Raw genomic sequence first — 19233 nt, forward strand, 5'->3', positions numbered from 1 at the left:
TAGGGAGCCCACATTCCCACTGACCTCTGCATGTGTGGTGCTGTGTTTTATGGCGAGGTAAGGATAATGTATGTGTATGCGGCAGGTGCGATGGACAGTAGTTAGGACCATACAGGTGAGGGAAACAGCAATCTCCGAACGGGGGGGACCCCAACAGCAGGCATCGTGAGGAAGAAGGATGTAAGGACGCCAGCCCTGCGCTTCTGGAACAATATGTCGTAGTGGGTGCGGGACACACCTGTATGTGGAGGTAGGATCAGAACTAACTATCCCCGTCAGGTTCGCAAGGAAGATCCTTAGAGAGCATCCGGGCCGCCCTCCGACGTGTCCGCATCATCAATGTGTGCTAGCAGATAGGACACTAGCGGGCCCCATATGTCCCTGGGTCGACTGGAGATGGGTAGCAATTCAGCAAATGTAGTGTGTTGGTCCTGACAGTAGGTCAAGTCCTCTAACCAGTTCTTGAATTTAGGTGCCCTACCCTGACCCCATCGACAAGCCACTTGTCTCTTAGCCAATAGGAGCGCAGTGTCTACAAATCTCCGGGAAGAGCTAGGAATCAGTTGAGTGTATCCAAGGAGCGTCACCAAGGGGTCAACAGGCACAGCTGCGTTCGTCATTTCCGCAAGAGCAGCCGTCACCTTTTGCCAATATTGTGCCACTTGGGGGCACTCCCATGCCAAGTGTAAAAAATCCGCATGTTCTGCTCGGCATCGCAGACATCGATCGTTATCTGCTAAGCCAAATCTATGTTTTCGCACCGGCGTATAGTACAGTCGCTGTAGGTATTTGTAATGTATAATTTTCAATCTGCTACTGGCAGATATACGGGAGGTGAGCGCACAGCAATAGAGCCATTGGTCATCAGTGATGTCGATTGCAAGTTCAGAGGCCCAGTGTGCCCGAGCATTGGAATCCAGCCTCAAGGCCGTGGTCCGGAGTTGGCGGTAAAGGCCAGAGACCAGGTGAGTCCCGTCCTGAGAGCATAACAGGAAATGTAGTGGGGGTAGTGTATCCGGTTCATCAGGGAAATTAGGAAGAACGTCCCTCATTCCCGCACGTAAACGGATGTAGTAGAAAAGTTCTAGAGGGGTATAGTTGTGCGCCGCAAAGAAAAGTTCCGCTGATTTGAACTTGCCGTTTGAGAACAAATCACCGCAGTTCGAGACACGAACCATCGCACAGAGGTTGCGAAATCCCTGTTCCCTCAGTAAGGTGAGGTCAGGGTGATAGGCAAGTGGTAGCCTCGGTGAATATGGCAGGAGGCAAGCCAATCTCTTAGCGATACGGCGCCATGCATCCATAGTGCATGATACCGAGGTATTTGGAGTGGTGATGGATGCTTCTGGACAGTGGAGCAGACCATTCAACGGTATGGGGTGTACGATCCAGTCCTCCACCGCTATATGGGGCATGAATGGCGTGGGAGCCATCCAGTGGTAGGCGAATTGCGGTTGTGCGCATGAATAGTACTCCTCGAAGTCGGGGACATCAAAACCGCCCTTGTCATAGGGGAGGGTGAGCATAGACCACTTGAGCCGCGGGTTCTTGCCACCCCAAAACAGTCTGCGTAGCTCCCCTTTTAGGGTCCGGAAGAAAAAAGCGCCCGGGAAATAAGGAATGTTAAGAAAGAAATAAGGAAATTTGGGGAGGATAACCATTTTGATGAGGGATGCTCTCCCAGCCATGGAAAGCGGTAAGGTGAGCCATCTGTCCACAGATGCAGTCAGTTTGGTAATTGCGACCCCATAATTGGATCGTAGAGTCTCCTCCCTATCACGGGAGACGCGAACCCCCAAGTATCGGAGATCCGCTTGGCACCACTCCAACGGATAATCAAGGGGGAATTCTTCCATCGCATCCGTTAAGGGAAAAATTTGCGATTTAGACCAATTAATATGCACTCCCGATTGTCCCCCAAACACTAGAAACTCCCTGAGTAAGGGATTGAGGTGTGTCTCAGGGTGTTTAACATATAATGTGATATCGTCCGCATAAAGGGACACGTCTATTTGCCTCTGTAGGCACTGAATCGCCCCGTCACGATGTAGCTGACGTATGCGACAGGCAATAGCAAACAACAAGGGTGAGAGTGGACAGCCCTGACGCGTGCCTCTAGTAATATCAATTGGTTGTGAGAGTCGAGAGTTGACCAAAACTCGCGCCGTAGGTCGAGTATAAAGTAGACGGACCCATGATATAAACAGGGGCGGGAAACCCATAGCTGTCAGAACGGCAAATAAGTATGGCCATTCTACGGAATCGAAAGCTTTGGTAGCATCTAGAAAGACGGCCGCGATCGGTATGTCTGGATGAACAGTGCGGAGGAGAGAAAAAAGGGTACGGAGGTTATGCGACGTGGAACGGCCTGCGACATATCCCGATTGGTCGGGTAGTACAATGCGAGTCATCAGTAGAGATAGTCTAGTAGCCAGAACTTTAGCTAGTATTTTAACATCGCAGTTGAGGAGAGAAAGTAGTCGGTAAGAATTGCAGGAAGTTGGGTCCTTGTCAGGCTTCAGGAGAGACGTGATTACCACCTCCCGCATGGAGCACGGAAGGACGCCATCGTTGAAGGATTCTATATAAACCTCGCGAAGGACAGGTGCCATTATGTCGATGTAAGTCTTGTAGAACTCGGTGGGAATGCCATCGAGGCCCGGTGCTTTACCATTCTGGAGGGACATGATGGCATCTCGGATCTCATCGAGTTCGAAAGGTGCTCCCAGGAATGCCCTATCCCCATCACTGAGCCAACACAACGCGACGCCCGCTAAATAGTCAGAATAGGAAGTGTCCGACCCTGCGCCGGTAGTGTAAAGTGAGCGGTAGTGTGTTGTGAATGCACTGAGAACCTCGTCCGCATTTCTGAGTACATCGCCGTTGGCGTCCGCAAGTTCGAAGACGACATTGCGATCTCGTGGAGTTCGCGTAAGTGTGGCAAGGACCCTCCCAGGACGATCTCCCTCTCAATATCTACGGGCTATCCAATGTTTCCCACGGAACTTAGATTCCCTGCCTCCTCCTCATACTTTGATAATGTTTCCCTGAAAGCCGCACATAAGTCGGGACTAGTGTCTTCTACCATGCGGACTTCCAGAGCTTTCAGCTCCTTTTCAAGTTTGGTAAGAGTACGGAGGATGTTGCGCAAAACCCCATAGCTTTTGGAGATGCAATAACCCCTGACAGTTACCTTGAAGGCCTCCCAGATGTGTTCCACCGAGTCTACCGAGTCCTTATTTCTGGGAAAAAAGGCGGCTATCTCCTCCCCCAGCTCAGCGCGAAATAGAGTATCCAGCAATATGTCAGGGCATAATCTCCAATGGGGCCTCTGGCCATGCCACCCAGGGGTGTGAAATCTAAGCAGAATGGGACTGTGATCAGAGTATGTCCTCGGCAGATGTTCCACCTCTTCCAACTCAGTGACTAACCCCTTGGTGATCAGGAAATAGTCCAGTCGCGCCCACGTTCTCGTGTGTGAGGTAAAGTGTGTGCCCTCCTTCCTACATGGGTGTAAATGTCTCCAGGCATCCATCAACTCTCCCTCCTCGATCATACCCTCCACCGCCTCACGCGCTCTGGGTTTATAGGAGCTAACCCCGTCTGCCCTGTCCAATGGAGGAAACAATGCCAGGTTGAAATCACCACCCCAGATTATATGACGCGAGCCTGCAGCTAGTATCTTGCCCCACAGTGTGGTGAAAAAAGCAGGTGTATCCACATTCGGTGCGTACCCCACCACAAACGTGTATGTGTCTCGGCCAATTCTACCCCATAGTAAGGCATAGCGCCCCTCACCATCAACTAGTTCCCCAACTTTCTGAAACGGTACAGTGCGTGCTATTAGGATAGCAACCCCCCTCGCATAATTTGAGTATGAGGAAAAAATGCGGTCCCCAGCCCATCTGCTTGCAAAGGTGGTCCTATCTCGTGGCGGCAGATGGGTTTCCTGCAGCATGGCAACCTGGACATGATGTCTATCCAGGTAGGCAATGACATTACGACATTTTTGAGCATTATTCAAGCCCCGGATATTCCATGATAGACATGTTAATTTAGCGTTTGCATTTGGAGGAGCCATAGACAAATCAACAATATCAGCAGCAATGTCAACTTGGGCAGCGAGTCCAGGCCTGACCCATCCCATCCACACAGGCTCACGTACCAGTGTATATTCTGCAACTGTAGTTCAAGCGATAACTGCCTCTTCATCCAGCATCCCAGCCCCCCTCCCACTACGGCATCCCAACCACGCCAACAGCCATTGTTCCTCTCCCAACATCCCTCCTCTCGCCCACCCGCCAACACCCCCAGCACTAATTGCACCAATATTAGTAGTCTTTGCCTCTTCATAGAACAACCCCCCCCCTCCCACCCCAGCATCCCAATCATGCCAGAAGCCATTGTACCCCACCCAGCATCCCTCCCCCCTCCCCAACTTCCGTAACACCAACAAAACCATCAGCAGTCTTAAGGGGAATACCCTGTAGGGGTATAACATAAAGTTCGCACAGCAACTTCTCGGTCTATAGCTCCAGGTCTGTACCGCCCTCGATGGAGACTATGGCGAGGAGAGTGGTCCTCGGGTACGTTACCACAGGAGCATTGAGTCTGCGTAGGTCCACGACGTGCAGTCAGCCCTGCGTCCGCACTCCGAGTGACAGCGAAAATTCAAACCATCAAGTGTTGTATGATGGTCTGGACACAGCCAAAGAGAACTTCTACTCTGGCCTTCATACTGTGAAATCGGTATTGAGGACCATGTGCGTCTTTATTGCCATGCTTCACTATGTCTGGATGGGCTCAACTGGCTGTTAGATGATGTTCAGATGATTCTTTGAAGATTGGTAGAAGTCCAAAGGGTACTTTCCACAATACAAAGGACGTGGCGATTTGTAGCTCTGTAGAGATGGGCGAGACATTGGATGCTGAGCCAGATGCCTGGCTCTGGCCAACTTTAAAGTCCTCTTGGTACCTCAAGACAACAACAAGATGAGAGTTTGTGTGTCTTCTGCCTGCAACACACACCCTAAGCTCATGCACCAAGATCTGAAGACATCATTAACCCTTGATGTAAAGCAAGAGAGAGAATAAAATACCCATGGTAGGAGGCGGGCTTATTAGATAGTGCACCTTGCACTAATCCAAGTAACCCTTATAGGGGTTTTAGTGCTCTTGGATAACCATAGAATGTTGTCAAAGTAGTAGCTGTGGAGAGCAGCCTTCAGGCTTACCTTTGAGTGTTAAACAGCTTGTTTTACCAGTTTAATCCTATAGTATAAGTTAGATGAAAAAATAACCATACAGTGTTTATATAAAAATACTTCTATTTATTACACAGCGGTCACTAAAAAATTGCTATATCTCCTATCCGGAGATATTAAGACAATACACAAAAATACTTCAAATGCATTCAGGTAAGTGGCACAAAATATGGTGGTCTCTAGGGGGAGACCAAACCATATACTAAGAAAGTATAATATGAACTGCAAAGGAGAACAAGACTTGGACCAGTAGACCCAGAGGAGCCGGAGACACAAGGAACCACCCAAGATAAGTCCCCATGGACCTCACAGAGGCATTGTGCAGAGTGGGAACACAGCTGTGTGACCAATGGAAGTCAATGGAGTAGTCACAGTTGCAGTTTTGCAGAAGAAGGACTCTTCCCAGAGGACCCCACAGAATTCCCTTAGAAGGCGAAAGGCTGGAGAGCCACCCTGTCCACGGACGCCCCGGGAACCAGGTCACCTACTCCAGGGAAGCAAGGTGCATAGGGGGTGAAGAGATGTTGGAAACCTGCATAGACGATAATGGAAGACTTAAAAGAAGTCTGGTGGAATCCAAGTGTGGATTCTAGAAGTGAAGAACCTGCAATGAGGAGGGACAGAGTCTATGCTACTCAGGAGTGACCAGGAGGCACGAAGAAACTATGCCCACCTATGGTAGGAGGTTCTGAAGAGTCGACGGTGAGCATGTCGCTGCAGCTGTGAGGACCAGGCGACGCTGAGGAAGACCAGGAGCAGTGCACAAGCTGTCCCTCATCAGATGTTGGTGACTAGGTGGTTGGTGTCTGGCGAGAGCACGAACAAGCCTTGGTAGCTGTAACTGGAGTGGAAAACGAAGGTGGAGCAACGTTGAAACCAGCAAGGTCCAAGGGACTCACCAGCAGCAGGAGAGTCAAAGCAGGCCCCAAGCAAGCAGGGGGCCCACTGAAGCTGTGGTAGACCATCAGAAGGACCCACCGGTCAAAGGAACTGGAGTTGCAAGAGGCCCTTAAGCAGCTCACCAAAGATGCAGGCCTACGTTGAAGAGGATGCAGTAAAAACACTGATCTTGGAGGGAAAAAAATTCTGGAGGCTGGAGCTTTTTGTAGCCCGAAGATCTCTACAGCGCAGAGCCAACAAGCCTTGGCAACTGTAAGTAGACGCTGTGCACATGGGTTCTGTCCCAGTGGGTCTGACGAGGGATACTGGCCTCAAAATTGCAGCGAGGACAGGTCAGGCCTCAAGGGAGTGGTAGAACATTACCTGTGTTGCTGAGCCTCAGGATATCTGTCTCTGTAGGACGACAGGAGCAGCAGACAGGTCAGCTTTGTTGCAGTGCATGCAGATGCAGAGGAGTGACTTCTTCACTCCAAGAGAGAGTACTTTGGGTGTCCTTGATGTCCACAGCTCTGTTGAAGAACCTAGAAGAGGCACAGACACAGATGATGAAGAAGACGTGAAGAACAGCTCGACCAGGAGCAGCAGGAGTCTTCCTTGGTGCAGTCCTTACTTCAGTCGAAGTCGCAGTGTCCAGACGGTCAAAGAGTGACTTAGTTTCACGCTCGAGTCTTGTCCCACGTTGAATCTAACCCACAGGCACGCCCTTAAACACACTGAGGAAAGAATTGAAACAACTCAGGGGTCCCTCCCAGAGGAGGGACTGGACAGAGGGAAGGATACTCCCATGTCCTTTGTCCAGTTTTGCACCAGAAAGGGAGCTAAGGGCTCCCTGAACTGACTCAAACAGGAGTATGCATGGAGGGCACCAAATGTGCCCTTCAAAGCAGTCTGGTGGCACTGGCCAGCGCCCCTACCCCAGCCCAATACACTAAGTCCTTTATGGGATGTGGTTACACCTCCGTGTGACAGGAAACCTATTGTTCTTCCTTCCCCTGCTCAAGGTTGTCTCGGCAGCAGAGGGAGCAGAATTGTGTCTGTGGTCTGCAGCAGCACTAGCTTGCTGTCAGACCCTTAAAGGCTGTTACTGGAATACAGGGGGTACCCTAAGGGAGCCCCCCAGTTCATGGGATCCTACTTCCAAAACTGGAATCTGGGTTTTGGTATGATTCCAACATGTTTGATACCAATCATGACCAGGTTTGGTGCAGCCGCTATATAGCTAGACAGCTCACAATGACTGATGTCTACTGTCTGTATTAGAATGGCTGACTACACTTACAAAGCCTAATGAATCGACTCTGTGGTTTGGAGGGGTGTCCTGCTCATGCAGGGGCACCCTCACACCAAGCACCCTGCCCTCAGGATTGAAGAGCCTGCCATAAAGGTGACTTATAGGTTTCAAGTGTAGTGACCTCAGATATAATGAAACGTATACCTGTCGACAGGGGCGTAACACAGGCCTTGCAGCCCCTGCGGTGCAGGATGGGCCCCAAGCTCCAGGGGACCCCCCTCACCACAGCACTCTGGTCGCAGAGGGCCTGATTGAGCCCAGAGGGGGGCCCATCCACGTGCCTTGCAGGGAGGCCCCCTCGAGTGTCTTTACGACAGTGTCTGTCGTGAGAGGTGCAAGCACCAACTCACACAGGCTGCAATAGCAGGCCTTTAGTCACAATTTAAGTAGACTCCCATGGGTAGTACAATACATGCTGCAGCCCATGGGAGACCCCAGGTGTACCTATGCCCTGAGTACCTTAGTGCCATATACTAGGGGCTTACAAGGGTACAGCAGTAGCCAATTGGGGAAGTACAAAAGTACTTACCATGGTCAATTTAGGGAAATTAGGGAGATTAGGAGGATCCCAGTCAGGCTAGGTCAAAAACATACTGACATCAAGCAAAAAGTGGGAGTAACCATGAAAGCAGATCCTACTTTCTTGCATCCCTCTAGTGCTAGAATTGCAGAATGTGAAACCAAAAAACCTGGGATCAGTCTTGTGTTCCCTGCTTGCCCAAAGTTTGTGATCTTAGGCAAATATTTTTATTTACATGTGCCTCTTTTTTTCCATTATTGGGAATGAGAGCATCTTGAAATATGTAAGTTGTGGATGCGGGGTGTACAAAACACCTTTTTTGTTTGATTTAATAGATATAACTATAATCTTCCTCCCCCTATAATAAGAATAAAAGCCATATTTAGGTTGCACATTACAACTGGCTTACCACTTACTTCACTAACAGCATTGTTGTCATGCGTGAGGCATGAATGTTTCTAAATTCATGTTTAAAAACTGTCAATATTATTAAATGATTTTCAACGCAGTGAAATACTCTGATGTACTAAAGTGAAATGCTTCTGTATGCTGAAGAAATATGCCTTTTGGAATTTTGAAGACCCAGTTTCATATTTTTGCATGATGTGTGTTGCTTAGTTTACACGGCACTCATTATCAGGACTTGCCTCATGCACAGGCTCTTAGAGCCAAGCCAGACCCTTCCCTCGGACTGCCATGTTAATTTGTTGGTCCTCCCACCGCTAATACTCAGTCACAATATCTCGACAGCTACGAGTCTCCTTTTTCAAAATGGCACAAATGAGGCTTCTTCTTTCTGTGGTCTACAGAGAGGTCAAACATTGCATGACATGAGGCACTAGGAGGAACTCGCACTGCTATCAGATGCAGTTTCGGAGCGCTCAATCTTGTCCCATCATAAACCCGAATCACACCCTGAACTCACCCAAACACTCGGAGGCAAGTCAACTCATCTTGCCTGATGCGCTATACAGGAGTCATAAGCTGAATACAAAAATAATTTACTGGAACACATCTGAGAAAATAAAATACTCATAAGAATCATGATTGGATATACCATACAACATGAAGTCAAAAAGTAAAATGGAACATTGCTGACCTGTATTACTTTTAGAAATGTATGTTTTACTTGCTATATTAAGGGCATGGATATAGTAGTTGGCATGAACCCATTAATGTTTTCACTGGACCCAACCACATAAAAAACCTGCCTCTGTCATTACACCGCTGTGGCCTCCTTGAAACTGGCGAGGCCAGTGTCATGCAAAATGTGTTTTGATGCCCAAAGGGATTGCTGAATGCCCAATGAACTTTAGTTGACTTCCCTTGGGCACCAGCCACCCAGAACTGCTTACCCTCCCACTCCCCCCACAGCTAGGCCTTAACACAAGGCCCATCCAAGAGTGCCCAATTCCCAGCCTCCCATATCTATATTTTTTTTTACATAAAACACCACAGGAGCTGTCCCAAGATGGCAGCGTGTGCAAAATCCAATTGTTTCTGCACAAAATACCCCCACATTTTTCTAAGAAATCTCACAGAGCGTGAGTGACGTAGTGCACCAAGGTAAACTTTCAAGCCACTCATTTTAAATGAGCTCTTGCTGAAGACTATTTGTGCATGTTCGGCGTGCACGCTCCAAAAGAGAACCTGGGCACTTTCAAAAACAATGTGCAGGCGCGCACCCTAAAGGGAACAAAGATGCCGCTGGCATTTTCCATTGGGATGTAGAGGGGGTCACTTTAATATCCAGCCAGATATTATGTTTTTGCGCCTGAATGTTTTTATATTGTTTTTGCAGGCGAATTTGGCTATACAGGAGAATCGTCTCGCAGCTGCCATGTTAGATCTGCAGAAAGCACAGGCCGAGCTGGATGAGAAACAGGCTGAACTTGATGCTGTCCAAGCTCAGTATGAGAAGGCCATGATGGAGAAACAGGTCAGTGCTCTATACATGTAGTGTACATCATGTGGAATGTAGCAAGCAGGGGAGATTCGTACTGTTATTTGATTCAATTGAATGTGTCTGACACCAGTCATACTAGTGAGTAAAATTGAATCTGGGATAATATATCATAACTGAGATTAGATTTAAACAGTATCCATGCCAGAAACAAAATCTGCTAATCAATGCAACGATAAGAGTAAGAAAGACAATTGTAAAATAATTAGTGCTGACCCCAAAGTTTTGCTCTGCAGCCCGCAGCTGGTGCTATTGAATGTCGGCATAACGAATACGAAGGCTGCATAGTTTTGATTTTACCTCATGCCTCTTTAATCCACCATCAGTCCCTCCCTTCTCCTTTAACTCTTTTGCAGGTTCTATTCCATCCCTGCTTTCTCCATTGGTCACATGGATTCTGTTTTTCTCGTCCTCCTTTTCCCTTGGGTGTTTTCTGTCTCTTACTGTGCGTCAAAGTCTGATTAGAAAAAATTAAGTGCAGGTCCACAAAAATAAGTGCCTGTCCACAAAAATGAGTACACAACTGCAACCACCAGCTCAAATTCAAAATGTATATATATTGAATTGCAGTAGCACTGCATTTGTTTAACACTTCTACACTTGATGAGGCATATAATCTCTTGCAGTGGAGGTCTAGCATGATACTCCATAGCTTTTGAGCAATGATTGTAAGCTCCCTGTGATGACAAAATGTGACTGCAGACACCTCATTGCCCAGTGGATGTCATACCATGCTTTATCGCCTAGAAATCGTCTGGTGCTTACAAGGCCAACACCTGGCGTAAATTATGCATTAGGTTTGCTTGTGGTTTCTTTGTGCAAATTTGGGGACCATAAAGCGTCATCAAGTGGATCAAGTTTACAACTAAGCTTGGTCATCAAAACAAAACATCCATAAATGTGAAGCACATTAGGCTCTGCAAGAAAGACTAAGAGTATTTTAGTCTTTAAACCATAAAGGTTTATAAAAGGTTATTGGTTCACAGAAAGCAAAATGAGGTTATCATTAGTTATTAACCCACAAGTGTATGACCGATTAATATGCAATTCAAAGTAAATCAAAGTCTTAAATTCAGCATGGTATCACCTCAAAGGGATAGACAAAGAGAAAGTTTCATGTTCTGCTCTGCTCTATTCTGATTCTTAGTCTGGCCAGGCAATTAAAATACTCCCTATAATTAAAAAAGAAATACCTCTAACACTTTTCACACCTACACATGTTCTTATGAGTTGTCCAGTTAGGTTAAAACGAGATGATACAATTATGTGCTTGTTATGTTCTCAAGGCCTTCACAATACGGGCATCTTCAAACTTACATTGTGTGCACCAGGAAGAGATGCATATAACAAGCGGAACTCTGCAGGTGTCTTCTTGTAAGCGCTATTCATTAAAACATTCCAGGACTATCAAAGAGAAAATATTTCTTCATTTTTGGAAGGAAGGGAAAAAAACATTGCAGTAGAACTTCAGAGCACCTTGAAATAAAATGTGCATGTGTTGCAAAGTAAAGATGGCAACCAACGTTAGCCATTTTAAAATTCAGGCCTACGTTAGCTGTAAGCAATCTAAATGTGTTTAAACAATCATATCTCCCTATAAAACAACAATTGCGTATTTATGTGTTGATGTTGTGTTAATGTAAACCTTTCACATAAAAAAAACTCCTTCATTGCCTCCCCCTGTCGTTTCTGGAAATCACCATAAATTCCACTTTCACTAGATTGAGATCTTCCCTTCCACAGACGTTGTCAGTTTTTGCATATTGTGTGTGGACTCCTCTAATCCTTTAAGCTCACAATATACTCTGTCTTGAATGCCATCCAGTTCATATTCTTCACACTCTACTTTCTTCCTCTCGTTGCTGCTCTTCACCCGCACAATTTGGCCAACCCTTTGCAGAAATCATTTTGCACCACCTTATTAAAAGAAATATGCATATCTGATAGAGACATCAAGTGCAGATCCCTTAACTTTTAAATTCTCCCCGGGCTTCAGACTGGATTTGGAAATGTTTTCAGCAGTCCCTCTGCTCGGCCGGGGATGGCGCCTTACGACTCCGTAATGATATCAACTCTGGTTGCAACATAAGTGGAGTCATATACGTCTCCTCCAGTGCACGGACGTCAGTTTATACTTTTCCCACACTGCAGAGCCGATCCAGAGAAGCGGTTCCTCAGACTTTTTTTCTGGCCTTCTTCGACAGGTTTGTCAGTTGGGGACAATATGCCTTATTTCTATGTCATCAGGCTTTAAGCCTTGTGAGCCTTGCTCTCGACAAATGTCGGCTTCAGACCCGCATTTCGTTTGTATGTGGTGTTTGGGTGAACACCACAAATTGGAGGATTGCGGCTTCTGCCAGAGGCTGAAGCCCAAGTCGCTCAAGAAACGCTGTATGAAGTTACTGAAATGCGTTTGTTGCGGTCTTCAGAGACTTCAAGCCCTCGGTCGTCATCTTCTCGTATAGTGGTCCGTTCATGTAGCCGTTCCATGAGCAAGAGCCGATCTCGGGCAAAGACGTCCAAATGTAACAACAGGCGGGTGTGGAGTCGATAGTGCAAACTGAGTGAAATGTGGCATTTTCACTTACTCTTCATAATGAAACTTCTGGGAGTCACCTTGTGGCAGGTGATACAAGGTAGTATGGGCCGTTTCAGCCCATTTCTGAGACTATTCCTTTACAAATGGAGGAGACTTGGATATCTGCACTTGGTTAGGCTAGTGAGCTGGACTCATCCCCAGCTTCGGGGCTACTTTCCCCACCTAGTCTTGCTACTGAGTCAAATTCCTCCTTCGCAGATGTGTTGAGGAGAGTGGCCGCAGTTTTGGACTTGATACTGCCTACGGTTGAGAAGTTCACCTGATTGATGTCCTTTATGAAGGACAGTCGGGGAAAGAGTCTGTTCTTACATACAGTGAGGCCTTGTTTGGCATAGGTACTTGAATCAAGTCTGGTACAGGGGTCTTGGTGGATTGGGCTGTATCTCACAGGCACCTTCCTCTTCCTGGAGGCCCAGTTTGTCTCCTCAGGCATCCTACAAGTCATAGTCGGGTAGTTCAGGCTTCTGAACCCTCACAGGATATGGATTCTTCACCTAAGACTCCATTGATGGGAGAGTGTAGAAACTAGGATGCATGTGGCAAACACATCTTTTCTTCAGCTAGTTCTGCTTTAAGGTCCACCAATACATCTTGTGTTCTTGTGTGTTTTTCCCATGCTTTGTAGGATTCCTTGCAGACTAGGTTACCATCATTTTCGGATGACCTCCATTCTGACATTGAACAGCTGATTAGAGATGACCAAAAGGCTGCCAAACTGAAAATTAGATGTGGCATAGATATTACTGATTCAGTAAGTCGGGCAATGGCATCTTTGGTGGCACTACGATGTTGTATATGGTTAAGAACTTTAGTTTTTCAGAGGATGTACAGGCTACTTTAGTTGATATGCCCTTTATCTGAAAGAAACAGGTTAGTATTAGATTCCTTACCTTAGAATATCCCCAGGCGTCAGACTGGATCTGGAAATTTTTGCGTAGCAGTACCCTTGCGAGTCGGTAGGCATCGTCTGCGGCTCCGCGTCCGTCATCGGCGTCGTGGGCGCCGGAATGACGTCGCCAGAGTACTTAGACACCGCCCTCGCGCGCTGACGTCAGTTCTTCTTTTTTCCAAGCCAGCAAGCGCCGATCCGGAAAAAGTGGTACCCCCCGATCGGGAATCCAAGAGGTATGAGCAGTATGGAAAGAAAGTATTCTTATCCTTGAGTTTGGGATTGCGGTCAGTCAACACCGCATGCCTCTTGGACCGCTACACCCACTCTCTGTGTGACACGGTTGCGGACGTGCTGCCACAATGTCCGGAGGAGGTCCAGACTAAACTCACCCAAGCCCTTGCGGAGGGTCGAGATGCGGCACGGTACTCAATCCGGTGTGGGCTGGATACCACGGACTCACTGGGCAGAGCGATGGCAACGATGGTGGTGATTCGTCGCCACGCCTGGTTGAGGTCCGCCAACTTCTCGGCTGATGTCCAGAACACTCTTATGGACATGCCGTTTGATGGCCATCGCCTCTTTGGCGACAAGGCACACCATGCGCTTGAGCGCTTTAAGGACTCCAGGGCTACGGCCAATCCCTTGGGGCTCTCGGCCCCGCGCCAGCAAACGGGTGCCTTTTGCTCCTTTCGTGGCCAAGGAAGGGGTGCCCCCACACGTGCTGCCAGCCACGCACCGCAGTCTAGCATCCAGCGCGGTGAAGGATTCAAATTAATAATCAACGGACTATACTCACCGATAGCCCATATACCAATGTAAGTAATAATAATTCAATTCGGCAATGGAGAAGGTTCAATCGTTTATTCTCAAAATACAAGCCCTGACAGGGGAGCCCCAGTCTACACGACCCTCAGAGGTGCGCAGAGGAGACTGATTACATGTTCAAGGTACAAAGCATAAATACGTTTCATGCGTTCAAATTGACACCCTACAAGGAAAAATACAACTTGTCAGTAAGCCAAGAGGAATACCCATATAAGGCACAATTGATTTGCCAGTAGCCAGGGCCTAAGCTATTCTGTGGGCAGGTCAGTGAGGTGCCTCCCTGTCTATCTGTAGCCCGGGGAGTACAGGAACGGGCTCTGCGGAAATGTGCGCATCCCACAAGAAAAGCAGGTGTGACCTTGGGTTTCCTGAAGCTATGAGCTAACAGCTAACGAAGACAGCTTGGCTGGCCATCGTGGTTTCGAGCAGAAAGCAGGGTCAAGTGTTTTCAGGGAAACAGCACTTGCTCCCAGGGAAACGAAACAAAATGGCTCCTGGTCATATCAATAGGAGCGGGCATGCTAAGAGTGAATCTTCAATGAATATGCTAATAGAATGAACTCTAATTATACGATTATACTGATACGGGTTATATTATATATAATAGGCCAATAATATGGTGTTCATCGAATTCAGATCCCATCAGACGGCCCTTTTGGCCTATTATAGCCAATATAACCATTTTTACTCTACAAGAACTCCCTCGTCAATCTGCATAAGATCTGAAACTTCCTTCTGAATCATTTGCTTCTCGACTTTGGCCCGACAGGAAAAGTTTAAAGCAGATGTTATTCGTGTTGCACAGAAAGAGCAACAAGCTGGACAACATTGGAGACACAGGCAACAAGTAAATATGACTCCAAAGGCTCCAGCAAGCAACATAAATATTTTCCAACCCCAAGTAGCCAGAAGACCCCAAAACCAGCTGCTGAGGGACCAGGTACGGTTATGTGCTTCGCTGGCTAATCGGTGTAATTTCTGTATCGCGAGATGAATAGTAGGGGCCAAATCAGGAATAAACACACAGCAAGAGCTGCAGATCATGCGTCAGGCTCCTCCCCTATCTGCGAGGATGACGTCAAGAACCATCCGGTTCTGAAGCGAAACAAGCCTCGTCGCCTGAAGCTCTACAGTAATGTTAGTTAGGATTCCAGTGGTGGTCTGAACCACGTTTTCAACTATTCGGGACAATCGTCTTATACTGCGACTATTAAATATTGGTCCCCAAAAGGGTGTGAGGCCCTTGGCAAAATCCTCAAATTGCTGCAGGGAGGTGTCTGTTTGATCAGTACTATCAGTGTCAAAGCTTCTAATATTTCGGCTAACCACTACCCCCTTCTGAACCAGCTGATGAGTTCTATGATAATCTGGCGGGGCAATATACACGGGAGGATAGAGAAATGAGAGATAACAACTCCCTGCCCATCCCCGCGGGAGCCATGTATATGCATTTTCACTGCATACAAAATATACATCCGGTGGAGTAATCATAGGCGGGGTACTATATACCTGTAGCGTGTAAGTATAATTACACCTGCTCTTTCCTACCTTAACATGACCTTGTCCCTGTATGCAGAAGGGAGATGTAGTATTAATAATGGGGATTGGCATTGCTTTGTCATTCGTAACATTCCGTTCTTTAAAATGCTGAAAATACATGGTGTCATTAAAAAGTTCAAAGTCCTGCATTTCCTCCATTAACCATGTAATATTCTTATACTCTGTATATACATTCATGCATGCATTGGGGTCCAAAGAACCCTCTCCGCCATTTCCTTCTGCGTCAAACCCTTGATGTTGTTCTATATACTTCATAATCTTTTTCAGTATAAATCTTGGGTTCGGCTACATAGTGTGAATACATTAAAGATAATAATTGGAACCAAGCTTCACAGCTAGCTAAATAAGACATTGGCAAGGAGATGAATAGTTCGTGCTGGTGCATCACGGAGGGAAGCAGCCCACATACCCAACAATTCGTCTTATTCGTGGTACTATGGGTCTGATGCAACATTTCAATAAAATCATTTTTCATGTAGGTTTCTCTGTGTCTGGCCTTATGAGGGGGCAAAGAATAGAAGATATGCTCTTCCGAGGCAACAGTGGTTCCTAACAACTTCTGTACAGGATGCTGAAATTCTAAGTATACAAATACACTCATCATAATTACTGTAATGATAATAATAAAAGCAACGAATGCCACCTTCACTCTGGGGGACCATCCGGAAAATAAATGCATATTATCCACATATCGTCGAGGGGCTAGTGGCCTTTCATCCTCCATTGCAAATCGAGCAAAAGGAAACATACTCTCTATAAGTCCAAATCTAACTCAGTCCCTCTCTATAAGTCCAAAAACTATCTTTGTATCCACAAAGCACGCACGCCACTAGAGGCGTTCTTCTTCCCACTAAGGGATCTTCTCCCTGTGTCCGTTCAGAGCCTCACAGGCAGGCTCTTATTTATTCATTCAAAAAGGAAACAACTTTTTCTCCTCTTATGGAACAACCGCGGCCCTTATCTCAGTCTTTTCTTTCTGAACAGAGCTACTTAATCAATCAATCAATCACAGCATTTATAAAGCGCGCTACTCACCCGGGAGGGTCTCAAGGCGCTGGGGGAGAGGGGTAAGTTACTGCTCGAACAGCCAGGTCTTGAGCTGCTTCCTGAAGGAGAGATGGTCTTGGGTTCGCCGAAGGTGGGTGAGGAGGGAGTTCCAAGTCTTGGCTGCAAGGTAGGAGAAGGATCTTCCTCCGGCGGTGGCTCTGCGGATGCGTGGTACGGTGGCGAGTGCGTGGCTGGTCGATCGTAGCTTGCGGGCGGGCGTGTAGAAGGTCAGGCGGTCGTTGAGGAACTTGGGTCCCAGGTCGTGGAGAACCTTGTGTGCATGGGTGAGGAGTCTGAACGTGATTCTCTTGCTGACGGGGAGCCAGTGCAGGTCTCTCAGGTGTCCGGTAATGTGGCTGTGTCGGGGGATGTCCAGGATGAGTCGTGCGGAGGCGTTCTGGATGCGTTGGAGTCTTTTTTGAAGTTTGGCTGTGGTTCCGGCGTGGAGGGTGTTCCCGTAGTCCAGTCGGCTGGTGACGAGTGCCTGGGTGACGGTCTTCCTGGTTTCAGTGGGGATCCATCTGAAGATCTTGCGGAGCATGCGCAGGGTGTTGAAGCATGAAGATGAGACGGCGTTGACTTGTCTGGTCATAGGCAGGGAGGAGTCCAGGATGAAGCCCAGGTTGCGTGCATGGTCCGTTGGTTTGGGGGCGGTGCCCAGGGCCGGGGGCCACCAGGAGTCGTCCCAGGCGGAGGGTGATGATCCCAGGATGAGGACTTCCATCTTGTCTGAGTTCAGTTTAAGGTGGCTGATCCTCTTCCAGTCGGCGACGTCTTTCATCCCTTCGTGTAGATTGGCTCTGGCGGTGGTGGGGTCATTGGTGAGGGAGAGGATCAGCTGGGTGTCGTCGGCGTAGGAGATGATGCTGAGGTTGTGTTGGCGTGCGATGGCTGCGAGGGGGCTCATGTAGACATTGAAGAGGGTTGGACTGAGTGAAGATCCTTGTGGTACGCCGCAGATGACTTCGGTGGCCTCGGATCTGAACGGAGGGAGGCGGACTCTCTGGGTTCTTCCGGCGAGGAACGAGATGTTCCACTCCAGTGCTTTGTCTCGGATTCCGATGTTGCTGAGGCGCTTCACTAGGGTGCGGTGGCAGACAGTGTCGAACGCCGCAGAGAGGTCCAGGAGGATGAGGGCCGCTGTTTCCCCGTTGTCGATCAGGGTTCGGATGTCGTCGGTGGCTGCGATTAGGGCGGTCTCGGTGCTGTGGTTGGCCCGAAACCCGGACTGCAAGGGGTCGAGGGATCCGTTCGTCTTGAGGAAGGCGGCAAGCTGTTTGTTGACGGTCTTCTCGACGACTTTGGCCGGAAAAGGAAGGAGCAAGATGGGACGGTAGTTCTTGAGGTTGGTGGGGTCCGCCGTTGGTTTCTTCAGGAGGGCGGTCAGCTCGGCGTGCTTCCAGCTCTCTGGGAAGGTGGCGGTGTGGAAGGAGGTGTTGATGATGTCTCGGAGATGGGGTGCGATGATGGCGTCAGCTTTGTTGAAGACGTGGTGTGGGCATGGGTCGGTTGGTGATCCGGAGTGGATGGAGTTCATCGTGCGGGTGGTGTCTTTGGTGCTGATCGGGGTCCAGTTGCAGAGGGTGGTGGTGGCGGGCGTTGGTTTGGTGGTCAGGTGCGTGGTCTGTGCGTCGAAGCTGTTGTGTATGTCGGCGATCTTGCGGTGGAAGAACGAGGCGAGTGAGTTGCAGAGGTCTTGCGAGGGAGTGATGTCATTGTTTCCGGCGCTGGGGTTGGAGAACTCTTTGACGATGCTGAAGAGTTCCTTGCTGTCGTGGGCGTTGTTGTTCAGTCGTTCTTTGAGTGCCGTCTTCTTGGTGGCACGGATCAGCTGATGGTGTTTGCGGGTGGCGTGCTTGAGGGCGGTTCTGTTGTCTGGGGTCTGGTCGAGCCGCCAGGTTCTCGAGGGTGCGGCAGTTCTTCTTGGATTCCTTGAGTTCGTTGGTGAACCAGGCGGTTTTCTTGCTGCCGGGTCTGCTGGGAGGGTTCTTTATTGGTGCGAGGTCATCGGCGCAGGTGGTCAGCCACTTGGTGAGGTTGCTAGCAGCTTCGTTGGGGTTCGTTGTGCTGGTGGGAGTGTTCTGGCTGAGTGAAGCGGTGAGCTGCTCGGCGGTGATCTTGCTCCAGTTTCGGCGGGGAGCCTGTTGCGGGTGGTGGTGGGTCGTAGTTCTTCTGAAGCCGAAGTGGACGCAGCTGTGGTCTGTCCAGTGTAGTCCGGTGGAGTGGCTGAAGGAGATGTGCCTGCTGGAGGAGAAGACGGGGTCAAGCGTGTGGCCGGCGTAGTGGGTGGGGGTGTTCACCAGTTGCTTGAGTCCGAGGTTGGCGAGGTTGTCCAGCAGGGCGGTGGTGTTTCTGTCGTTGTTGTTCTCCAG

The 19233-nt window shown here is 48.5% G+C and overlaps 1 protein-coding gene across 1 annotated transcript in view; it reads left to right on the top strand.

Annotated features, from left to right (window-relative positions):
• Positions 1 to 19233, top strand: part of DNAH5 (dynein axonemal heavy chain 5) — a 5174212-nt gene that overhangs the window by 3858676 nt on the left and 1296303 nt on the right. Inside the window, exon 61 of the mRNA XM_078687662.1 lies at positions 9777 to 9914. Within this exon, the coding sequence (XP_078543788.1) occupies positions 9777 to 9914 (138 nt within the window). The remainder of the gene's footprint in view (positions 1 to 9776; positions 9915 to 19233) is intronic.

This window comes from Lissotriton helveticus, chromosome 4_1 (genome assembly GCF_964261635.1).
Source record: "Lissotriton helveticus chromosome 4_1, aLisHel1.1, whole genome shotgun sequence".
NCBI classification, from domain to species: domain Eukaryota; kingdom Metazoa; phylum Chordata; class Amphibia; order Caudata; family Salamandridae; genus Lissotriton; species Lissotriton helveticus.